At 35.2% G+C, this 21,363-nt stretch overlaps 6 protein-coding genes and 1 long non-coding RNA gene across 13 annotated transcripts in view; 5 read left to right on the forward strand and 2 right to left on the reverse strand.

Annotated features, from left to right (window-relative positions):
• LOC143340246 (venom acid phosphatase Acph-1) overlaps positions 1-374 on the forward strand; it is a 105,487-nt gene extending 105,113 nt beyond the window's left edge. Inside the window, exon 8 of the mRNA XM_076761969.1 lies at positions 8-374. Coding sequence (XP_076618084.1) covers positions 8-307 — 300 coding nt within the window. The 3' untranslated portion in view covers positions 308-374. The remainder of the gene's footprint in view (positions 1-7) is intronic.
• Rhogef3 (Rho guanine nucleotide exchange factor 3) overlaps positions 1-7,189 on the reverse strand; it is a 164,295-nt gene extending 157,106 nt beyond the window's left edge. Inside the window, exon 1 of the mRNA XM_076761934.1 lies at positions 7,073-7,189. The gene's annotated coding sequence lies outside the window, so the exon portion shown is untranslated. The remainder of the gene's footprint in view (positions 1-7,072) is intronic.
• A 27-nt stretch (positions 7,190-7,216) lies between these two features.
• Positions 7,217-8,411, forward strand: LOC143340260 (uncharacterized). The gene is made up of 2 exons (XR_013079402.1): positions 7,217-7,629; positions 8,345-8,411. It is a non-coding gene; the product is annotated as an uncharacterized LOC143340260 (long non-coding RNA).
• A 53-nt stretch (positions 8,412-8,464) lies between these two features.
• On the forward strand, positions 8,465-12,825 carry LOC143340251 (nuclear protein AMMECR1). Of its 2 annotated transcripts, XM_076761977.1 has the most exons (5): positions 8,497-8,579; positions 8,651-8,778; positions 9,365-9,475; positions 9,550-9,755; positions 10,068-12,825. In XM_076761977.1, exons 1-5 carry the CDS (start codon positions 8,559-8,561, stop codon positions 10,232-10,234), a joined length of 633 nt encoding a protein of 210 aa, XP_076618092.1. In that variant the 5' UTR covers positions 8,497-8,558; the 3' UTR covers positions 10,235-12,825. The 2 variants fall into 2 exon arrangements, with proteins under 2 accessions (XP_076618091.1, XP_076618092.1); XM_076761976.1 differs by having other exon boundaries at positions 8,465-8,778.
• A 1,796-nt stretch (positions 12,826-14,621) lies between these two features.
• On the forward strand, positions 14,622-17,875 carry LOC143340452 (nuclear protein AMMECR1-like). The gene is made up of 4 exons (XM_076762420.1): positions 14,622-15,382; positions 16,035-16,145; positions 16,215-16,420; positions 16,591-17,875. The coding sequence occupies exons 1-4, from the start codon at positions 15,171-15,173 to the stop codon at positions 16,755-16,757; spliced, it is 696 nt and encodes a 231-aa protein (XP_076618535.1). The 5' UTR covers positions 14,622-15,170; the 3' UTR covers positions 16,758-17,875.
• Positions 17,876-17,887: 12 nt separating this feature from the next.
• On the reverse strand, positions 17,888-19,962 carry LOC143340453 (transmembrane protein 126). The gene is made up of 4 exons (XM_076762422.1): positions 19,368-19,962; positions 19,118-19,289; positions 18,882-19,010; positions 17,888-18,414 (listed from the first exon to the last, which is right to left on the reverse strand). Exons 1-4 carry the CDS (start codon positions 19,490-19,492, stop codon positions 18,178-18,180), a joined length of 663 nt encoding a protein of 220 aa, XP_076618537.1. The 5' UTR covers positions 19,493-19,962; the 3' UTR covers positions 17,888-18,177.
• A 125-nt stretch (positions 19,963-20,087) lies between these two features.
• Dlg1 (MAGUK family member discs large 1) overlaps positions 20,088-21,363 on the forward strand; it is a 687,637-nt gene continuing 686,361 nt past the window's right edge. For 2 of the 6 annotated variants that reach the window (XM_076762410.1, XM_076762413.1), the window contains exon 1: positions 20,088-20,471. In XM_076762410.1, the coding sequence (XP_076618525.1) occupies positions 20,450-20,471 (22 nt within the window). In that variant the 5' untranslated portion in view covers positions 20,088-20,449. The remainder of the gene's footprint in view (positions 20,472-21,363) is intronic. The other 4 variants (XM_076762412.1, XM_076762415.1, XM_076762416.1 and 1 more) reach the window with 3 other exon arrangements.

Genomic DNA, 21,363 nt, shown 5'->3' on the forward strand with positions numbered 1-21,363 from the left:
ATGTCAGGTTATATATTGGAGCGGAGTGTCCGAACAGCTGACGATTAAAACCATTCCTGGTTGCACGGAGCTATGTCCTTTCGACCAATTCCTCATCATCGTGAGCGACGTGATACCCAGCGACGATGAATATTATTGCCATCCTACTCAAACAATGAACGAGTCGAGGCACGTTAGAAAAGATGAGAGAATATGCTCCTCAGCGTCGACCGTAGCCCTGGGCAACACTTGGTTCTACCTGCTGTCGCTTGTCTCTCTATCGCTACTTCTGTCTGCAATATCGATCACTGACTTTAAAGCGTCGTAGAGAAGAGTGTAATGATATTGTGACCGTTTATACGTTTCGATAAAATGGTTTTTGATGTCCCGGTAAAGTCGATACAATAATCGAGTCTCGATAGAAACGCGAAAGCGTTAAATAAGTTTGCAAAACTGTTTGAATACTCGTGCGACGTAATCAACATTTGACTAATTTTATTCACGAACGACGAGGAGAAATTTTTATTCGTTGTTTGCGATTAAAATTTCCTCGACTCTAGGCGTAGTGCACGAAAAATTTCGTAGACGAAATACGTGGCCATAGTAACGTAAGTATAGGACTAATTAGTAACGTAGGATTTTGGCATTAGTATAATAGATACACCTAAAAGTATTAGAATAAACGATCGCGATATTAATATAATCTCTAGTCAAAAGTATCAACTGTAGTCGCGCGGTTCTTCGATCTTTATTCATTACGAGTTACGAAAGTTACTGATTGTATGCGTGTATGAAAGCCTTTTGGAACGAGGGTAGCTCAAGTAGAAGTTGGAAAATTTAATTACGTTTATATCTCTCCTTGCAACCAACTAAAGTTTAAGAATTCACTTCTCAAAATATGGTGGAACGCCTCGAGTGATTATCATAGAAGGAAAATGTAATACATAATAAGATTCAAAGAAACAAGAAATTTCAGTCCACGAATTTTTTGTTATAAGTACTGTGAAATTTCAGTGAAATGTAACCGAGTCTAAAACAATGCGCCAACTAAAAGAGTAACCCAACAATCGTGGCCATGCCAATATCCCCGTGGGCGAATAAAGCGCCGTGTTTGGCAGTCACGAAATCGGAGCAAATTCGATTTGCAAGTTGACGGATTGATTCTCCTATTTCCGTCCAGGTTAAAGGTTCAAGAACCTCTATAGAATCGAAATAGCCGAATGTTTATCGATCCGGGGCGATATTTTTCTACGGAGTTATCGATTCGACGGGAACAGTCGAGATATAAAAATATGAATCTCGGTTGTCACCTCAAAATAAAATGAATACTAAATTTAATGAAAATATGATTGCCTACTTTACGGAACATCATTTCTACTAAAAATATTATGGTATATGTACTTTCTTTCGAGATGTTGTTTAATCCAACTGTAATTATGTTTGCAAGGATAATTTGCATAATATGATAAATTGCACATTTAACAAAATTTTTGAAACATAATTCCTAAAGAGAAGATTCAGTGGTTTATAGAGGGTGTTCGGTCACCCCTGGGAAAAATTTTAATGGGAGATTCTAGAGGCCAAAATACGACGAAAATCAAGGATACTAATTTGTTGATTGAGACTTCGTTAAAAAGTTATAGAAACATTTCCGACCACACAGTATATTTTCGGTAAGGAATTTTTTTCTCGAAACTGAGTAGGATTTCGGGGGTATGTGTATTCACCAAAAATGATTGCAATTGACCCCCGGAATCGAAAATAATTTTTTTAGAATTAATTAAAAATTTTTTTTTTCGTCGAAAAATTTAGGCACCACCCCCCTGTCGATTTTTCTTAAAACTTCCTTTTTCATTTTTAGTATTTTTGTTTGACGCCCTACAGAAAAGTTGTCTAATACTTTTTTGTAGGTACCCATGAGCTCTACTTCAGAAAAAAGTTTCATTGAAATATATTCACAATTGTAGGAGTTATGGTTGTTTGAAAATTGAACCATTTTTATGGGGTTTTTCTCATTTTGCGGGGTCAAGGACCAACTTTTCGAATATTTTTGCGATTTGTACATATTCTCCACCAAAATACGCGTAGTTTGCTTTTTTAAACATTAAAATCGTCAAATTCGTTCAGAAGTTATGACGTTTTAAAGATTCGCATGAAAATTCGGGTAGACATTTCTGGCCAGAAATTATATTTTCGGTAAGGAATTTTTTTCTCGAAACTGAGTAGGATTTCAGGGGTATGTGTATTGACCAAAAATGATTGCAATTGACCTCTGCAACCGAAAATAATTTTTTTAGAATTAATTACAAATTTTTTAATTTTGTCCAAAAATTTCACACTTTCTCGAATTTTTTTCTCGAAAGTGGGTAGGATTTCAGAGGTATGTCTATTGACCAAAAATGATTGTAATTGACCTTTGCAACTGAGAATAATTTTTTTAGTGTGATTTGAAACTTTTTAATTTATTTTTTAATAACTTTTTTACGAAGCCTTCATCAACAAATTAATATTCTTAATTTTCGTCTTATTTTGGCCTCTAGAATCTCCCATTAAAATTTTTCCGGGGGTGTCCGAACACCCTGTATAGAACATGTACAATTCTAGCAGCAACGAGGTTCAAGTAATCTGTGCACTAATTTGCACAGAATAACACGTACACGCGTGCGATGTAAGGCTCGATGGTGAATCGAATCGCTCGAGCGTAAGTTTTGAACGACTTTTTAACGAGCGATGTTCCTTCAGTTAATCCCTCGCATCAAGATTGCAATTATTTTCGTATTTACACGAAGAGCGCAACAGTAACCAGTAATCAGACATAAATACGCGCGTATTTCACCATATAGAAATCAAATTTTCATCGAACAATTTTTACAAATTAATTAAATTAATGCTCGGGACTACTTCTAGCGTGACGTTTACGCAATTTTCTACTTTTAATAATTCGAAAACGTTGCTCGTTTTGCGTCGCGCGCGCGTTTAAGTTTCATGAAGTCCAATAGCGCCGCGGAGAAACGCTGGAAACTTCCAGAGGGTTTGTTAAAGGAAATTTCGAAATTACTCATAATGGGAGACGAGTTCAAACGTCTGACGCACGTGCACGTCCTGCTACAATCTACCTTCAGTGTGTTACATGCATTCTCGCGAAAGCATCGCCATGACTAAGGAGCATTTTGACATTCAACGATGCGAAATAACTCGCGAATGTATCGCAAACGCACAGTAATATAATCTACAAATACACGCTGCGCTCTGTTGTTTCGCATTCTGCCAGGGTTTCTAAATTGACACGTGCGCCTAACGAAATTTCAATATTTTCTTTCGATCGCGTTGAATACAAATTTCGTTAACAAGGTCGGTGAAACGACCGAATTCTTGATACAAATTTGACTTTTACAGATATTTGACAGACTATTTTATGAAATACAATTTATGGTAATTAATTGCGTGAATGAAGATCGCACCGATGAGCATCGATGCGTGTAATTTAGCATAAAAACGGATTCATCCCGAGAGCATGATGGGAGAACGTGTGGGAATTCATCGAACGACAACACAGACAATGATTCTTCAAGGCAAGGGTTTCCCAATAGGCATGTGATTATTTAAAAGACAGACGAAGATAATCAATAGACGGATAAGTACCACGAAGAAATTCTCGAGTCGCACTGCGTGAATTCCGACCTTGCATACCTTCATAGCGTCGTTCATCGGAACGCGTTTATAATTTCGTGGTAGCATCGCATTATAGCATAGTATAATTGGACCTCTCTAAGTAGAAAGCCTCTATAAATTGAAGCTTCGTAAATCCTCGACAACTCAAGCGACAAACAGATCTGATACTATTTCAGTCAAAGTATTTATAAAAGACTTGAAAATTCTAACTGTTTCTAAACCGTCCAAATTGGTAAATAACCGTCGTGATGTTATTACAAATCTACTAAAAAATCCTGAAAGTTACAGTAAAAAGAAAAGCAATGACTACGTGCTTCAGCGATCGTGGCGTGCATGTAATATCAAGAGTTGAGAGAAATTCTACTTTCACAGCACGCCAAATTGCACACGAAGCTGGAGCATCTATACAGGTGGGGAACGTACAACGTGTTTTGCAAAAGTCTAAATACACACGAGGTAAAAGACTTCAAAGAAAACCATTAGTAACAAAGGAATCGAAGATCGAATGACGTTTACTCTAGAGAGTGCTTTACACGAAGGAAGAAAGGGCTGTTTATTTGCACGAAATGAATTTTCATTCGTCGTATTTTTTCCGTTTTATACAAATCCTGAAATCCTCCACTTTTCTTATCAAGAGAACCTGTAATCGTTTTTCAGCCCCGAACACTAAGAACCTTAATCCGATCGTGCCTTTATCTGCGTAAATACAATGTTGCACCCGTTTCTACCCTGCACAACCGCCTCGCGAATAAACAGTTTACATTCGTTTAGAATTTTTCGTTAAAGTTCCCCTTCATATCTCGAGCACGGAGCAAACGGTATATCGTTTTTCTCTAGGATTTATGAAGAAGTCGTCCTTGCTCGTGCAAAGAAGGTCAAGGTAGATCTCGCTGGATTTACAGTAAAACCACACGCCCGGCAATTAGAAGAAACGCGTATAAGCAAAAGTGTTTTTGACATCATTACGTAATTAAAAGGAGACTGTCGTTTTCGTGGGAGAAGTCTATTGCGAGACGCGTCCGCGCGAGAGAAACAAGAAAGAGAAATGAGGCGAATTTGAAAAGGATACCGTGAAAGAGAGGGACACAGCCAACCTTGTTGCAATCATTGAAATGAATGACACGGGAAAGAGCATTGTTCGAGTTTTACGACCAACTCTGTGCGCACACCCACGCGTACACCTCTACAACATCTTTCGATGTTCAGTTGCGCGCTGGAATGCGTTTTTTCCTACGTACAAGAACTAATTACGCGTCGTTTACATCGTGCATAACCTTCGATTTTTTGCAATTATTAGCTTCTTTCGATACCAGTTGCGATGAATTTAAAACACACTCTACAACGATCATAATCTGAACAAACGTAGTTTCTAACCGTTTATTGTTTCCTATAGAACTTAGTTTTTTATTTTAAAGGTGACATTTCTTTTCAATACCTGTTATAGCATTATTTTCGTACCTACGTTTATTTTCGTTTTTTCCTTCAAAATGGAAAACTATGGGAGCAAGCTCTAAAAACGTCCGAAGAATTTTAGAAAAATCCAAATACAATGGACCCGTTACCAGGGAGAAAATTCCTACTCGTCGATATTAATCGTGAAAAAAGCGAGTAAACACAGAAAAAGAAAATAAATATTTAGAAGTTTGGGAAAAAGTTTTAAACGCCGATGAAAATAAACTCGATGCTTTAGATTTCAACGGGAAAGTTCGGAGAAAAGGTAGCACCAACATGAGAATTAAAAAATATGACTTCAACCGTAAAATATGAAGATGGATCGGTAATGATTTAAGGATCAATGGCAGCAGCTGGTGCAGGAAGTTTAGTTTTTATAAGCATTATCATAAATCGGTGAATATATTTAGAAATATTAAAAAAGCCATTTGGAAGATCCGAGAAAATCGTATTCCGGAATTTTTTCATTTATTTTTTTTGATAAAAAATTATTAGACTACTACAATATGTTAACTTTTTTTCAACTGAAAGGACCTGTACTGGACGCCTGTTTAAATACCTTGTTGTCCCGAACTTTTGTTTGGTAGCCTAAATGGTGAAACCGCGTCTGTAGGGTGCGTACAAGTGCATTATCAACACTAACTGCAACTACGTTCAACCGGTTAATGCATTTTGTGTGTTTGAGCGAAATAGCTCGTTAATCTATTTCTAAATTGTAAATGTCTTAAATAACGTCACGGAAAGAATTTCACTGAAAAGTCAATATTCCCACAAAGCCTAATAATATATTTGCGTGAACGTATCATATTTTTACCGATAGGATCTTGTAAAAATGTTGTGTTATAAATGTTGCACGCTGCTCTATCGACGCATCACTGAAATATCGAATCGATTATCGGCATGTTATTATTATAATTTCTCATCGCTACTTAAGGCACGATTCGATCGAGCGCCGACGCCACAGAAGCGTAGATAATTGCAAAGCGTAAATTGGAACGTGTGATGGGGATGTCAGCGATGCCTATTATAGTGATAAGTATCGCGAAACGCGTCGTGATGTATTCTCAAAAGGCAAGTGGGAACAAACGAATAAAATAACCTCCAGCCTTAGGAAACCTTGTCGCAACGAAACTAAATCCTGTAGTACGAAATCTGATTTTTAGATTGTCGAATCTCGACCAAAATATATACTTCTACAGATTAGTAATAGCGTTTCTTAGGGATTTTTTGTTTCTCGAGATTCAGAAATTCTCGAATTCTTCTGAAATCTTACGCATGAAATCAGATCGTATACCCGCATATAATGAATGTTTATTATTACAAAAAGTATGATAATATCTGCATTCAATTAGAGGATCGTCTATTCGAATGATTTTATCATCGCTAACAAGCATAGTGAAGTTAATGATACTTAATACGCTAGCGGTTGAAACACAATATTTACTGTTAAGTTGAGATATTTATCTCGTACACTATTGGCCACCTGCGCCAACAGCCGGGTGCGTATCAAATATTTTCCGGTTTTCTATTTACGAAGAAGCCATCGAAATTCTATAATTTTGATAATTTTTAATATTTACAAATCCCTTTTTAGGTCTTGATTTGAAATGATCGGATTACCGCCTCAAATTTGGAAAGAAATACGATTTTCATTGATTGCTCAATAGCGTTCGCGCTTTCGAATTTTCCATTCATTGAATATCCGTGTGAGGTTCTGTATCTATTTGAAATAATCTGACTTGAGCGTAAGGTTGCGTAAATGTGACTCAGGCTCGTGCCTTCAAAGTATTATGACACATTTTATATAACACGTTCGCGTATAAATTGCACACAACAAATACAAACACGTCGTACACAGGCGCAAATCCGTGAGGATTGAAAATGACCATAGCGAACGAGATTCGAACAAAATGACGCGGCACACAGGCGCGCGAATGAGGAATAAATATGGATGAAACAAAGTACTCACTTATTTTTTCTTCGCCATCGTCGCAGGATAATTCCTCCTGTTTTTCTGTTTGCCGCAACAGATACTTGCAAAGACACTTTAAACACTCCTTTCGCACCTGTCCCCTGCAACGGATCACAATCGAATTTCAGCGATTTTGTTGTCGGTCGATCATGTAGATTCGATTCCACGTTTTATCGTTCGATTTTGTAACGGTTAATTCGTTTTTATTCATTCTTGTCAAACGTCTTGTCAATACTTATTATTTATATTCATAAACGTATCGTTCGTGTAACACTGTTTATTATCGCAGATATTAGGTAAAAACTGTCCGGTTAGTTCTTTCGTTTACTATTAACTCGTATTTTCAACGAAAAATGGAGACTTTGTAATTTCACTAGACACATGGCACAAAGCGTATAACCGTTATACAATAAACCGTGGGTATACGATGTCAGCTGTCAGAAAAAATATAGCCACTTGGCAATATACCGGACAGCTACAAGCAAGTGCACGTTGCCAGGTTGAATCTGCTGTCACGCCTCGGGCTTCTCCGGTGCATCGTGAGCAGGTGCCAGGTAAGGGGTTAGAAAAGTCGGTGCCCTCGGCATAGTTTCTTCTTCGACCAATTGAATCCAGTGTTGTTTCTTAACTCATTTGACTAGTTTTATTTCAAATTTCAGACACTGCACATCTACCATTTTGATTACGTCACCATTGCCCTGTAGCGAATAACATGCCACTTTATTGCCCTCTATAGTCGTTTTGTAACAGTACGCATTAGCTTAATTTTTTATAAATGTCGAAATTAAATGATTTTTCTAAAATATATTAAATCTGTGAGTTTCTAACTTGTATACTTGTAGATACTATAAATATTAAATACAAGAAGAATAAGTTCAATCTCACGCAGTAAAAATAACCGCCAAAACTTTGGCGTCCCAAGCCAGTGCCTACTTAACCTACAACTGTAACCGATCTTTTAAATTACGATTACACTGTAAGAGTTTTTGTATAAGAAACAAGTAATTAAATAACACTCCTCTGTACTGGAGTACTTTAGTTATATCCCACGAATTTTAAGATAGTATATATTTCGACAAATTTTCTTTCGTGAAAATGTACCGTGTAATATTCACTGTCTAGTATATCACAAATATTCAAACATGTTCCCTCAAATATAACCATAAACGTACCTTGTGTTGTGTTTACAGCCACATCAATTATAACAATACGAAGTTTGATTCGTTTTCCTTCTTCTGATTCATCAATTTTAATCATTTTATTAACTAGAGACGAAGCTGTGCATACTGCCGCCAGTTTTCAAGTTCAACTAATTAACACCGCGCTCTCACAAATGGCGGACAATGAAACAGCTGTTTAAGCGAACACGAGGACATCTAACGGAACGCGCGCGTAATCGAGCCCGCAACGACAGAGAAGAATGGGAGACGAGTGGGTCGAGGACCGATCGTGTCCACAGTAGCCGCGTCCGTCGTGAGAGTCGATGAAGAAAACATGGCTGCAGGTTGTTGTGGAACGAAAAAGCAAAAGCTTAATAATTCATCGAGTGTTCCATGTAATGGCTCGATATTACAGAATGGCACACAGTTGAGGAATGGTGTGATAGTGAAACCCGAGATGGGCTTCTTTTGCTTCGATGTCCTCTATTGTCAATTACATCAGCTTGACCCTCCAAAATCGCCCAACTTCAGCAATGAAGCCTTGTGAGTAATAATACTTACTGATATCGTCGTACGCTTTTGACCTCTCTTGTTCCTTCTTTCGCATCGCTGTCTCCCTCTTTCCTATATTGCCATCTTTCTCTTGCATGCTCGCGCCATCAGCTGCTCTCTTCTATCTGAATGTTTTAACTCGGGTGCCTTCACCCCTCCTATAGTTTCTTTGTTACGATGTTTGATGCTTTATGTGTCATATTTTAGAACGAGACAAAGGCTAATTTTTGTTACAAGTGTATGTTAACGTTCAAACCTTTTTTTTTTGTTATATTTAAATTACTTAGTAACGTACGATCTTTTATTTATATTTAGATTTTTCTTTTGGGCAAAACTTAAAAATGTTTCCTTTGTACAAAAATCAAGAATAATTTTATAATATTAAAATCGCTTATGTTCTACATTTATTATTTTTCAAAAAACATTAAATATACAGCTTGATGTTAATGAGAGAATACAATTTTTTTGAAACATTATTCTTACTGTTATTGTGCTAAAACCATTATATTATAACTAAATATATTATTTCTATTTATAACATTAAATGAACAATGAATGGTCATTTCACATTTTTCAGCCCATTATTTGTAACATGGACTACTGGTAAAGATATGAGGCTAAGGGGTTGCATTGGTACATTCAATGCAATGCAATTACATGCTGGTCTTAGAGAATATGCGGCAACCAGGTAAGATTAGTTTATATTTGTTTTAAGTAATATCATTGATCTATATATTTAAAGACATTAGACACTTTTCAAAGTGCGTTCAAAGATTCACGTTTTAATCCTATAACACGGGAAGAACTTCCACGCTTACATGTAAGCGTTTCAATTTTGAGACACTTTGAGGATGGTGTCGATTATTTAGATTGGGAAGTGGGTGTTCATGGAATTCGTATAGAATTTCACAATGAAAAGGGTAACAAACGGACTGCGACTTATTTACCTGATGTTGCAACAGAGCAAGGTTTGTATATTTTACTTTATTTAATTTAATTTGTTTAATGGAATAATGTACATAATTTTATATGGAGTGAGAGAATATTCTTGAAAAATTTGAAGCTTATTAAAAAGAAAATATTTTATATATTTATTATAATAAAAGAAAACTATTTTACAAACATAAAATTTTATTCAAACAATTAAGATTATCGTAAATGGATCATTTTCCAAAGAGTATTGATCTTTTTAGGTAGTAAAATTAGATTAAATAAAGTCATAGATAGTGACAATTTTGCAGTGCAAAATTGTTTTGAAAAGTGTAATTTATCATGTTTAGGGTGGGACCAGATACAAACAATAGATTCACTGCTACATAAGGGTGGTTATAAGGGACTGGTCACTCCAGATATTCGGCGTAGTGTGAAGTTAACACGATATCAGAGTGAAAAAATTACTGTAAGCTATCAGGAATATATGTCACATTGGCATACTAGAAGATGCTAGCAGCTGGCCTGGGGTCCTAGTCAAGGACCCCAAGTATCTCAAAATTCTATTGCAGTTCACTATAACACTGACACCTCTCATACTTCTCATTTACCATATAATAGTACTCAATATAACTCTTACATGGCCAGTCAAGAACATGGGTTAGTGATGACACCGCGTAATCATCCTACATCATTCATACATCCCCTTCCAATGCCCCCTGTTTCACCTGTTATGGTACCAATATGGGATTATTCCTCATTTTGGTGGGATCAAGCAGGTCAATCCTATTCTCATTTACATCCCCACATGCATCCTCCTCCTTGTGTTCATCGCTTTTCATCCCAAGAATGTGCAGAACGTGGAGTTCGTAAACGCAAATGACATTGGAGGCGGTTGTTGTTTGCAATTTTTCATTGTTTGAAGTGGTGCCTATTATACTTTGTATGTTTCTGCATACACAGTTTTTCCCTTATGATACAGCAGAGTTGTCCTTGAGAATAATAAAATTTTATGTATGATGGCACTGTCTTATTTCTTTAATAATTTTCACATGGTACATAAACCAAATTATTAGTTACCTAATAATTGGTATAGATAATCATAAGATATAATAAAAATTGCATTAACTTTTAACTTCAATATTAATAATCATTAATCAGACTACATGTCAAGTACTCAGATTTTTAAACTTATACTAAAATTTAATTACTTTGTCTCGCATGCTTTCATGCGTTTGTAACTTACATGACGCTATTCAATCAACAAATGGAATAAAAATATAAACTTAGCTCTGCCATCATACTTATCACATGTCCATTTACATTTATGTCTGCAGTATACGAGTGACATAAACAAATTCGTAGCACAGTGATGCTGTCTGCAATTCACTGCCTGCTTAATAAGGTTTAATGTACAAATACATGCGAAAATATGTTTCTATTATTCGTATACTACGAAGAACATATAATATCAGTCTTAGGTCTATATACTAGGGGTGTGTGGGATCCTGATTGGGACGGGAATTTTTTTCGGGATCGGGGCAGGATCTCGAGAATGTTTGGAATTTCCAAAAATACTGCAACGCCTGATAGTTTTAGATTTTTAGATATACATATCGTGTTTATCGGAAAAGTTTATGTTACTAATATTGTAGAAAGTATTGCAAATTTCAAGAATTCTGAAGAGTCTTAAGAATAATGGTACATATATCTGACGTAGATTTATCCTATCACATTTCGAGCATCGGAATCTCAAGAGTTTTTAATTTCCACTTCCCATTAATTTTGGATTTTCTATTTTTAATACGTTTATATCGGAAATGTTCATTCATCTAAGTTGCCTATATAGGGTGTCCTGTAGCATGTTGAATCCACTTTAGGACTAGATTCTACACATAAAAACAATAAAAAAGTTTCATGCAAACATACGTCCTATGCAACCTTGTTTTCGAGCTATGACGAGTTTTGTGTTGGTATACAAAGTGCCTATTAATAACATTAAAATGCTACGCGAAAGAATTGTACAAGGCTTCCATGAATTTCGAACAATTTCTGGACAAATGGAAAGGGTAAGATTATTTTTGGAATCCCGAACACTCGAGTTTTTTTCGGGATCGCGCATACCTCTACATATATATAAATAAATAAATAAATAAATAAATAAATAAATGGAGGGTGAAAAAACACAGATTTTCTATTAATAGTGTTTCTTCTATTAATGTTCTGTTAATTTATGTATAGCATACAGTTACTAATTACAGCATAATTTTTGTATAATTACATATTTTTATGAGAAGTTATGAAGAGTTTGCATACAAAATTGCATTACTATGGATTAAGTAATTAGTCAAAATAATATGCTTTATTCCTTCAAGAAAATTAGATATGAAGAACGTTTTTCAGTCTTTCTTATTGTTGTTCTTTTATATGTGATGATTGATCCATAAATAGTAATAAATATAGTAATTTTAAACTTATTAATTGAAATTTCTTTGTATTAATGGTATAAATAAAAGATTTATACATATATATATATATATATATATATATATATATATATATGTATTATATTTATTCATCTGGGTTTGTGAAGGTGTAATCTGCAAGAGTGGCTATCTCATAATTTCGTCATAATTCTATTTTGGTTTTTTTTATACCATTGTTACATTGAAATTTATTTTCATAATTATAGTTATATTATAGTCCAGCATTGTATTATAGCAAAGAATTTGCACCAATGAAGGAATCAGTACATACACATCATGTAGTTCTTTATATAAAATACTACCAACTAAAATTTATTACAATTAATTAAATTCAATTGGCATTTAAAATTTATAGTTTAATAATTGGTTTTTTAACAATTATTTGATTTTTCTACATATTACAAAATTGAATTTTAATCTATAAATTTAAAAAATGTTGTCAATGTGATAAAGAAATGTATAGAATGGAACCTTTACTGTATATAAGCAATGGACTGCATTATGACTATTAGAATGCATTAATAATAGTTGTAATATAGTTGTAAGATAAAATGTGACGATCTCATTGTGATTCTTATTATTCTCTTATTCACAAATCATGAATAGAATCGTTATTGCTTTATGTAATGTGCTTATACCATTACTCTATTTTTACTTAAAGCAAGGCACAATTATGACATTAGAACAAGTCAATGAAATACATATATTTTGTAACTTTCAAGACAATGCAAGAAATGTTCTTCCATGTGTTAATGCCTTTGCTTTTATTATTTTTTCACTTTCACTTAGCAAATTTCATACACTGCCAATTCATTCATTGCTGTTTTTATCATAGCAAGAATACTTGGTGAAAGTAAAGAAAAATTAGTAAATTTTTTTAATTAATGGTTTTGTATTTAATGCCATTAAACATATTCTATTATTTGTGTAGTTTATTTCTAGAACCTAATTATGTATTCAGCATTATATAATATCCAGTTAACTGCCAATTACATACTTAACTATAGAGCATTCAGTACTTGCAAATTAATTGTATGTGCTTGATTTGTAACAGAATTCAGTAGTTTTGTTATTAAAATAAATTGTATATTCTGTATTGATAACTTTGGTATTAATAATTATGAATGATAATTAGCAATTTACTAAAAAAAACAAATTTGCACATACAATTTGAATAGTTATTCATTGTTAATCATAAATAAGTTTGATTATATTTTACAAATCATTATAAAAAGAGATCTTTTGATGTTTATGTTGAATTTATGATTGTGTATCAGTGTAGAATATTGTAAAGCATACAATGTTACATAAAACACATAAGTCTATTCTTTTCAAATGCAATAAATTTTTCATATGCAGATAATTGAAATTATTCTTCATATATTCTTAATTCAACTGTGTTACTTAAAATTAAATAGAGATGTACAAATAATTAATATAAAGATGTTTATAATTATGCAAAGAAAAATTTAACATTCTAACTTGGAATGTAAAATATTTTTAATGTTTCCACGTATAAAAATGCATTGTGCTTGGTATCACATTTGCATTGAATAGTTTACAACCAATTTTTACCTATGTGGATTCATACGAAATAGAAAATCCGAGTTCGTAAAAATATAAGAAACCGTGCTACTAACTTATTATATAGTTAGGATTGATGAATAAAGATTTTATATTATCAAGTCGACTGTTTTTATATTCCCATATGTATGAACATTTCTATATTAAATAATGCTTCTTTACGGAATAACACAATAATTATTCGATATTTTAGTAATTAAGTAATCGTTGCATTTCAGATTATATACAGTGTTATGAAGATACTATAATTGTAGGGCATTATTAATGATTGTATTTTAACGATTTGTTACCATTGCGGAAAATTGAAAAACTGATGAATTAATCAATTACAAAGTAATTTTATAGTCTTACGAAGTAATTAATATTTAATGAACTACAAATTTGTCTAAAGTTTTCAAATAAAATGCAAAACTTTAAGGGGTTTGAATTTTCATTCGTAATAGTAAACTCGTTAGAAAAATGGCGGGCAATGAAATAACTGTTTCTGAAATGAGAAAAATAGAGAGCCTCAAATGTGGAAAAATGTCATCCACGTATCTCCAGACTCCAGGAAGGGGACTAAGGAGAATGAATGAATGAATGCGTCCAGCGTAACAGTAACAAAAGAGCTATTTATTGGAAAATAACTGGAACGCGTGAACAACTCATCACACTATGAGGCTCGAACAAAGACTGGCTCGCCATGCGGTTTTACGCTGAGCGCAACATGGCCGTTTCCTCCACTCTTGCAGCTAGAGTGAGAGGGAAGACTGCAGTCCCTGCACAAATCCTTCAAGTAAGACACCTAGCGGAACGCGCGCACAATTTAGTATGCAATAGCAACGGTGAACAGTGTGGTCAGATCGGGCATAATTGAGTGCATCAATATCGACAGTAGTGACGACGAACTTCCTTAGCGTCTAACAGAGTGGTGGGGATAGCAGGCATATGCTACCGCACGAGTCACCTGTACGTGAGCTTGGCATTTCGCACAATTTCGGGAAAACGATAAAGAACGCTAGTGTGAGCCTTTCCTTTTTGCTCTTGTAAAAGAGAAACAGCTGAAATACGACTTCGCGATAATCGACATATGATTCCAAGTCTCGACTACCCAGCATTTTTACTTTCTTTTTTACAAGAGCAAGAAGGGAAGGCTCACACTAGCGTTCTTTATCGTTTTCCCGAAATTATGCGAAATACCGAGCTCACGTACAGGTGACTCGTGCGGTAGTATATGCCTGCTATCCCCACCACTCTGTTAGACGCTAAGGAAGTTCGTCGTCACTATTGTCGATTTCGATGCACTCAATTATGCCCGATCTGGCCACACTGATGGTGAACGAGAGATGAACAGTTCGGAAATCACTCGTGTGTGCCGTAGTTGCAGAGGTTGAATAAGAAAACATGGCAGCTGGTTGTTGCGAAACGAAAAAGCAGAAGTTAAACAACTCTTCCAGTGTTCCGTGCAACGATGCCGTGAGTTTACAGAATGGCATTCGTAAACGAAACTCCATAATAGTACAGCCTGAGATGGGCTTTTATTGTTTCGATGTTCTTTACTGCCAACTGCACCAAATAGATCCACCAAAACCGCCCAACTTCAGCAACGAAGCATAGTGAGTATCTTCCACTGATGTCGCTTCACATCTCTTGCTTTCATCTTCCATTCTTTATAGAGTTTTGTTTTTCTTTGCTCGTATCCTTGAATGTTAGTGTTTAATATTATGTTTTTGGTCATCTTTCTATCTCCAGTATTTTCAAGTTCATTTGTTATAAATACCTGTATTTTGTGTATATAATTTTAATTAAAGGTTACAAATTTTCCCTTGTGAATATAGAATTTAAAATAATTCACAATTTTGTGATATGACCGAACTATGTATACGAAGAACTCGCATTAAATTTTAAAATAACTGAATCACTGCAAATATCTCGTACTTTCATTACCTTACCATATATCCTAATAAACCCTAAGATTTTTAGGTCAATTACTGTATCTTAAGTATCTCAGTCCATACATGTTTATTTGTATTTTAGATATTAAATAGAAATTCACAGTGCACATGCATACGCGATTCACATATCTCTTACATGCTACTTCAATTATAATTTCCAACAGTTGCATTTTTATGTGGCAAATGTCATACTTATTTATGTACTTTTTATTTCAAAGCAAATTTTGAATTATCAGATTAATATCAAATTACTAGAAGTATTGATATATTAACAAATATAATAACACTATCATATTTACATTCAACTTTGAAGCCCATTATTTGTAACATGGACTATTGGCAAAGATATGAGATTACGAGGCTGCATTGGCACATTTAATGCAATGCATTTACATACAGGATTGCGGGAATATGCAGCCACTAGGTATTACTCAGTATGTAGTTGAAGCAAATAGTATTTTGTTAAGAATTTTAAATGTATTGTATCTCATAGTGCTTTTAAGGACTCTCGATTTAATCCAATAACACGGGATGAACTGCCACGTTTGCATGTCAGTGTTTCCATACTTCGACATTTTGAAGATGGAGCAGATTATTTAGATTGGGAAGTTGGAATTCACGGAATACGTATTGAATTTCATAATGAGAAGGGCAATAAGCGGACTGCTACTTATTTACCAGATGTAGCAATGGAACAAGGTTTGCATATTACTTTCTTATAAGTCTAAAGGTCTTATTTTGAATTTCTTCATGCAATGAATAGGGATAATTTATATTTGTGTAATAATTAATTGTGTATTTATAATAAATATTTGTAGTATTAATAACAATTGCAAGTATTCTGTCAAATTAGAAATTCCCATGTTTAGGGTGGGACCAGATACAAACAATAGATTCTTTGCTACATAAAGGTGGGTATAAAGGATTAGTAACTCCTGATATTAGACGCAGTGTAAAGTTAACTAGATACCAGAGTGAAAAAGTGACTGTAAGCTATCAGGACTATATGACGCATTGGCAAAGTCAAAGATGCTAGCAACTGCCAAGGGGTCCTAATAAAGGGCCCCCCTTTCTCTGCCAAATTGCTAGCAAAATTTATTTATTATTTCAATGCTGTTAGAGTTAATTCTTGTTTACAATATATTAATAAGATAATGGCCAGTCAACAAACATTATTTATAGTAAAATCTAATCACTTTTTGTTGGTGCAATCATTTTTTTATATCTATCAGTTTTCAGATTAAATTATGTATGCAAAGTCGTCCTTTTTTTTTTATGGGAACATTTCAGACTTTTTTTTCTGTTACTATATCATAATAACAGACAATGTCTTCCTACAAAGAAACATGAATTTTGGAGTGCAATAATAAAAATTATATTCGAGAGAATTGAACATAACCTCTTGCTATTTAAATTGGTGCCTATTATATTCTCCATTTTTCATGTTCATCTAGATACTTTATAATATATTTTTTAATAAAGATAATAGAACCTCGGATATAGTAACACTGTTCTTTCACAACTATTATTTGCAAATAAAATATTAAATATGTTAAGACTGTTATATGTATCAAATGCAGTTAAAAGATTTTATACAGTTTTGAATATGTATAACAATACTCTGTGACAGTTTATTTAAATTTGCTGGTTATAATAAATTTTCAGCATGTAATGATTTTCAGTTGGTTGATTGAAAAATATGTATTGTACTTATTGTGTTTGACACAATCACCATGGTGACATTTCCGTTTATATTTGCAGTTTAGAAAGTTGTCATATATGTATATATAATAAGTCACAATTGTAATTATAGGGCATTAGGGGTGTGCGAGAACACGAAATATCGGGTCGGGTCGGGTCGGGAACACGAAATTTTTTCGGGATTGAAACGGGTACTCGAAAGTTTCGAGATTCTCGAAATATTTGGGAGCTTGACCCGACTTTCTGATTCGTCCCGACCATCGGGTTCTCGCACACTCCTATAGGGCACATATTAATTATTTATAAAGCAATGATCTCATTAATAGTTTATTGTTATGATTTAAGTTATAAAGAAATCTTGTAATTACAGTAATATTTAAGTTATATTTTAAAATGTATATTACCAGGTATGTAAATGAAACTAATTGTATGCTACAAAGAAGAATGTAATAATTTTCATACTTGGCAAAACTGGTATTATAAAACTTTTGTTCCAATTCATTGCTACTAATACATTGTCATTACAAAAACGGAATTAGTGAGACACAAAGTGTATATAGCTGAGGTGTGCGGGATTCTGAGAATGTTTGGGATCATTGAAAATTGTTTTATTTTCAGGCAGTTTGCGGTATTTGAATATGATATCAATTAAATAAAGTATATTTTTTTGTATACAAATATTTACTTGTGTAGTTATACATATGACAGTTTATAATTATATGCACAACTACATATGCAACTAATTAACGAGTTAATTATTCAAACGGTTCTATTTCATTTTCTTTTCGATAGTCTTCAATTCGTAACATAACATTTCGAACAGTTTCCATTGATAAAATTTGTCTGTTTGTTACTTGACTAGCAATAACTGAATTTATAAAGGCTATGGTTACAAGATGAGTAGCTCCTAGTTTAACAACACTCCACCAAAATTTAGAAAGTTCTCTTACTTCTTTAATGTGTGGTACCCTTAATCCCACACTTCCAGCAAGCTATATGGTTATCAGAAAAAATGGGGGAAAAATTACACTAAATATGAGAAATAGGGGTGTGCGAGAACCCGAAATGTTGGATTGGGTCGGGAACACGAAATTTTTTCGGGATTTCCGAAGATTCCGAGAACCCAATGAACAGCGGACACAGTGCCCAAGTACTAAGCACGCAGCACACGTTTGTTTACATCAGGTCACATGATTTTCAGAATCCGTGTTTCCAATAACTTCACGCAAGCTGGCAGAAGAAATTGAAAGAACGTTGTCCATCACGAATTTTTTTCAGGAGTCTCAAAAATTTTCGGGAAACTCGATTCCTTTGAGAATCTCGAACTTTTCGGAAAACTCGATTGTTTCGAGAGTTTCGAAATATTCGGGAGCTCGACCTCATCCTAATTCGTCCCGACAATCGGGTTCTCGCACACCCCTAATGAGAAACAATAAGTGTAGGAATAAAATGGTCTTACCGCAAGATTTAATGTAGGTGCCATAATTAATGGATACACTAAACCACAAAAATTTACAATTGAAGATGCTCTTATTTCTAGGCATAATGGACATTTAAAACTATATAACATTATTTTTTTTTCAACAAACTGGAAAATAGAAATTATCTGTTAAATGTTATTCAATAACATTTCTGTATTAATTTTTAAAGGACATGAATTCATTTAAGTTAAAGTTTATTATAGTCTATACATACCTCATTGTGAAATACATTTGAAAGCAGGTATGAACTAACTGTTATACTCAACATTGAAAATGCTCTGCCATGGTGACGTAATTGTAGTTTACGTCTGAACATGTTATTAATTAATAAGCCGGATAGAGTAGCTGTTGATGAAATAATCGAAGCACCATATTTAAATGGCAACCTTATTACAAAAAGAATAATAGTTGATCATAAAAGAAAAGGTCCTACACATTACTTAGTATTGTTTGTTGATACGTACACCTCAGATTGTGGTTCCCACTTTTTGATTAAATTTTCTTGATATTCAATAGCTTCGGATCTTGGTATGTTTATAATATCACCCTTTCGTAAATCACCCCAGCTTCTTAGAGGTATTAATGCCATTTTATAGTTTTATAAAGTACAATGAAAGGTTATATGAAATACCATATATATATAAAATTTGCTATACTATCAGAGGACTTTCTGATATAGACATTAGAAACGTTATACAGATACAATTAAATTTACAAGTTTTCTTAAATTATCAAGTTTCTGATTGGTGATAGCGTGCCAAATAAAATAAGATCTTGAAAATGTTTGGAATATTTCTATTTCACATGCTGCCGTAAGATGGCACGTTAGAAGCCTCGACAGCTCGCGACACGTGTTGGTAACGCATCAAAGTACAACTGTGAATTCTAATTAAGCCGTCGATATTTCGATAATCTTGTTTATAAATATCAAATTAACATTACAATTTACAACGACGTAAAAATACTACTCCCCGTAAGACGTTTTTTAGATAAAAATATCAATTTCAAGTACCACGAATGACATTTTACTGACGCCTTAGGAAAATCGTACACACGCGCGTCCGTCGGTGTACTCGCGAGGGGTTGCTTTTACGGGGTAGCGCGTCACAAGGCGACCTGACGTCACACATGGTGCGATCGACCAATCGGAGGTGGCGTTCTCGCGACCAGTCAGTTTTCCGGCTGCTAGAGTAAGCGCGACGCCATATTGCCCGTGGCCGAGTGGTGGCGGCCTGTGTTTATATCCGTTTCGTTTTACCACGTTTCGACGGGCCACCGGGAGGTCTCGCGAGTGACGTGTCGAGCCGTGTACGTGCCCGTCTACGCCACCCGTGAAACAGGTCGCCGATTTGCGTGACAATAGTGTACCGTGCGCGATCGTGTAGTATCGAAGTGACACGCCGTGCTTTGTGCTACTCTCTTTCGCGTTTCTTCTCCCTTCCGTAAAAGTAGTGCCGTTCACGATACCCCGTCGTCCACCCTCTGCCCCTGCAACTTTGTGTTCCGACGTACGTGCACATCAGGGATTTATCCGTCGCCAAAGAGGATGCCAGTTCGTAAGCAAGGTGGTAAGCTCTCGTATTCTCTTAAAACAAAAGCCGCCCCTCCGAATTTGTCGATTCCGTGTAGAATCCAGAATCGTCGAGTGGGAGGGGCGATACGCACGGGTCACTCGGTCAGCTGTCATCTGGCTGTCAGTTGCATGCCTCTTTAATCTTTCCCGTTGACACCAAACGTATTGAGCTACCACGTGCGATGGGGCTTTCAACGAATGACAGTACGACCGAATGCCCCTGAGCGGTTTAATCGACGATGCTTTTACAAAAAATTCGCGACACCGTTGTTATTGTTGGTTTTTCTTGCTCGAGCGCGAGTTGCGCGCTACGCTCGACCTTGAATTGCACAGTTAATCAAGAGAGGTCGCGTGTCTGCAGGAAAGTCGGTATCGCTTTCGATGTGATCGCGCGCGATCGTTAAACCGTTGTAAATGTCAAATGTAACTTGTTGGAGTTTCGACCACGTGCAATGTAACTTGGTATGTGGTTCCGTGAATCGTTTCGCCTCTTTTCAGCGTAGAAATTGCAGAGGCGCGGGTCGTTATTAAAGCCGATGAGCTTCGCGGTTCGTGCAACTCCATTTTGCTCGTTTTTAACGTTCGATCGTTACTCGTTGTCGCGATATACCTTTTGCAACTCGTCTCGCGGCACGAGAAAATTATCGAACGATATCGAAGGGATCGACGATTCGACGTATCGAATGCACGTTCTTTGGTCATATCGATGTAGGCCAGTATAGACTGTGTTGCAATAATCACACGGCTGCTAGTTGTCGGTGTTTGGACCGGGGCCAAGAAAACGCAATAATTTCAGCTCTGGCGGGGCTCTTTTGCCACGGTTATGCGACGAGGAACTCACGGCCATGGGCTCAGTCGCCCGTACGAGTCTTCTGCTCTCGAACATT

This window comes from Colletes latitarsis, chromosome 3 (assembly GCF_051014445.1).
Source record: "Colletes latitarsis isolate SP2378_abdomen chromosome 3, iyColLati1, whole genome shotgun sequence".
Classification (NCBI taxonomy): Eukaryota; Metazoa; Arthropoda; class Insecta; order Hymenoptera; family Colletidae; genus Colletes; species Colletes latitarsis.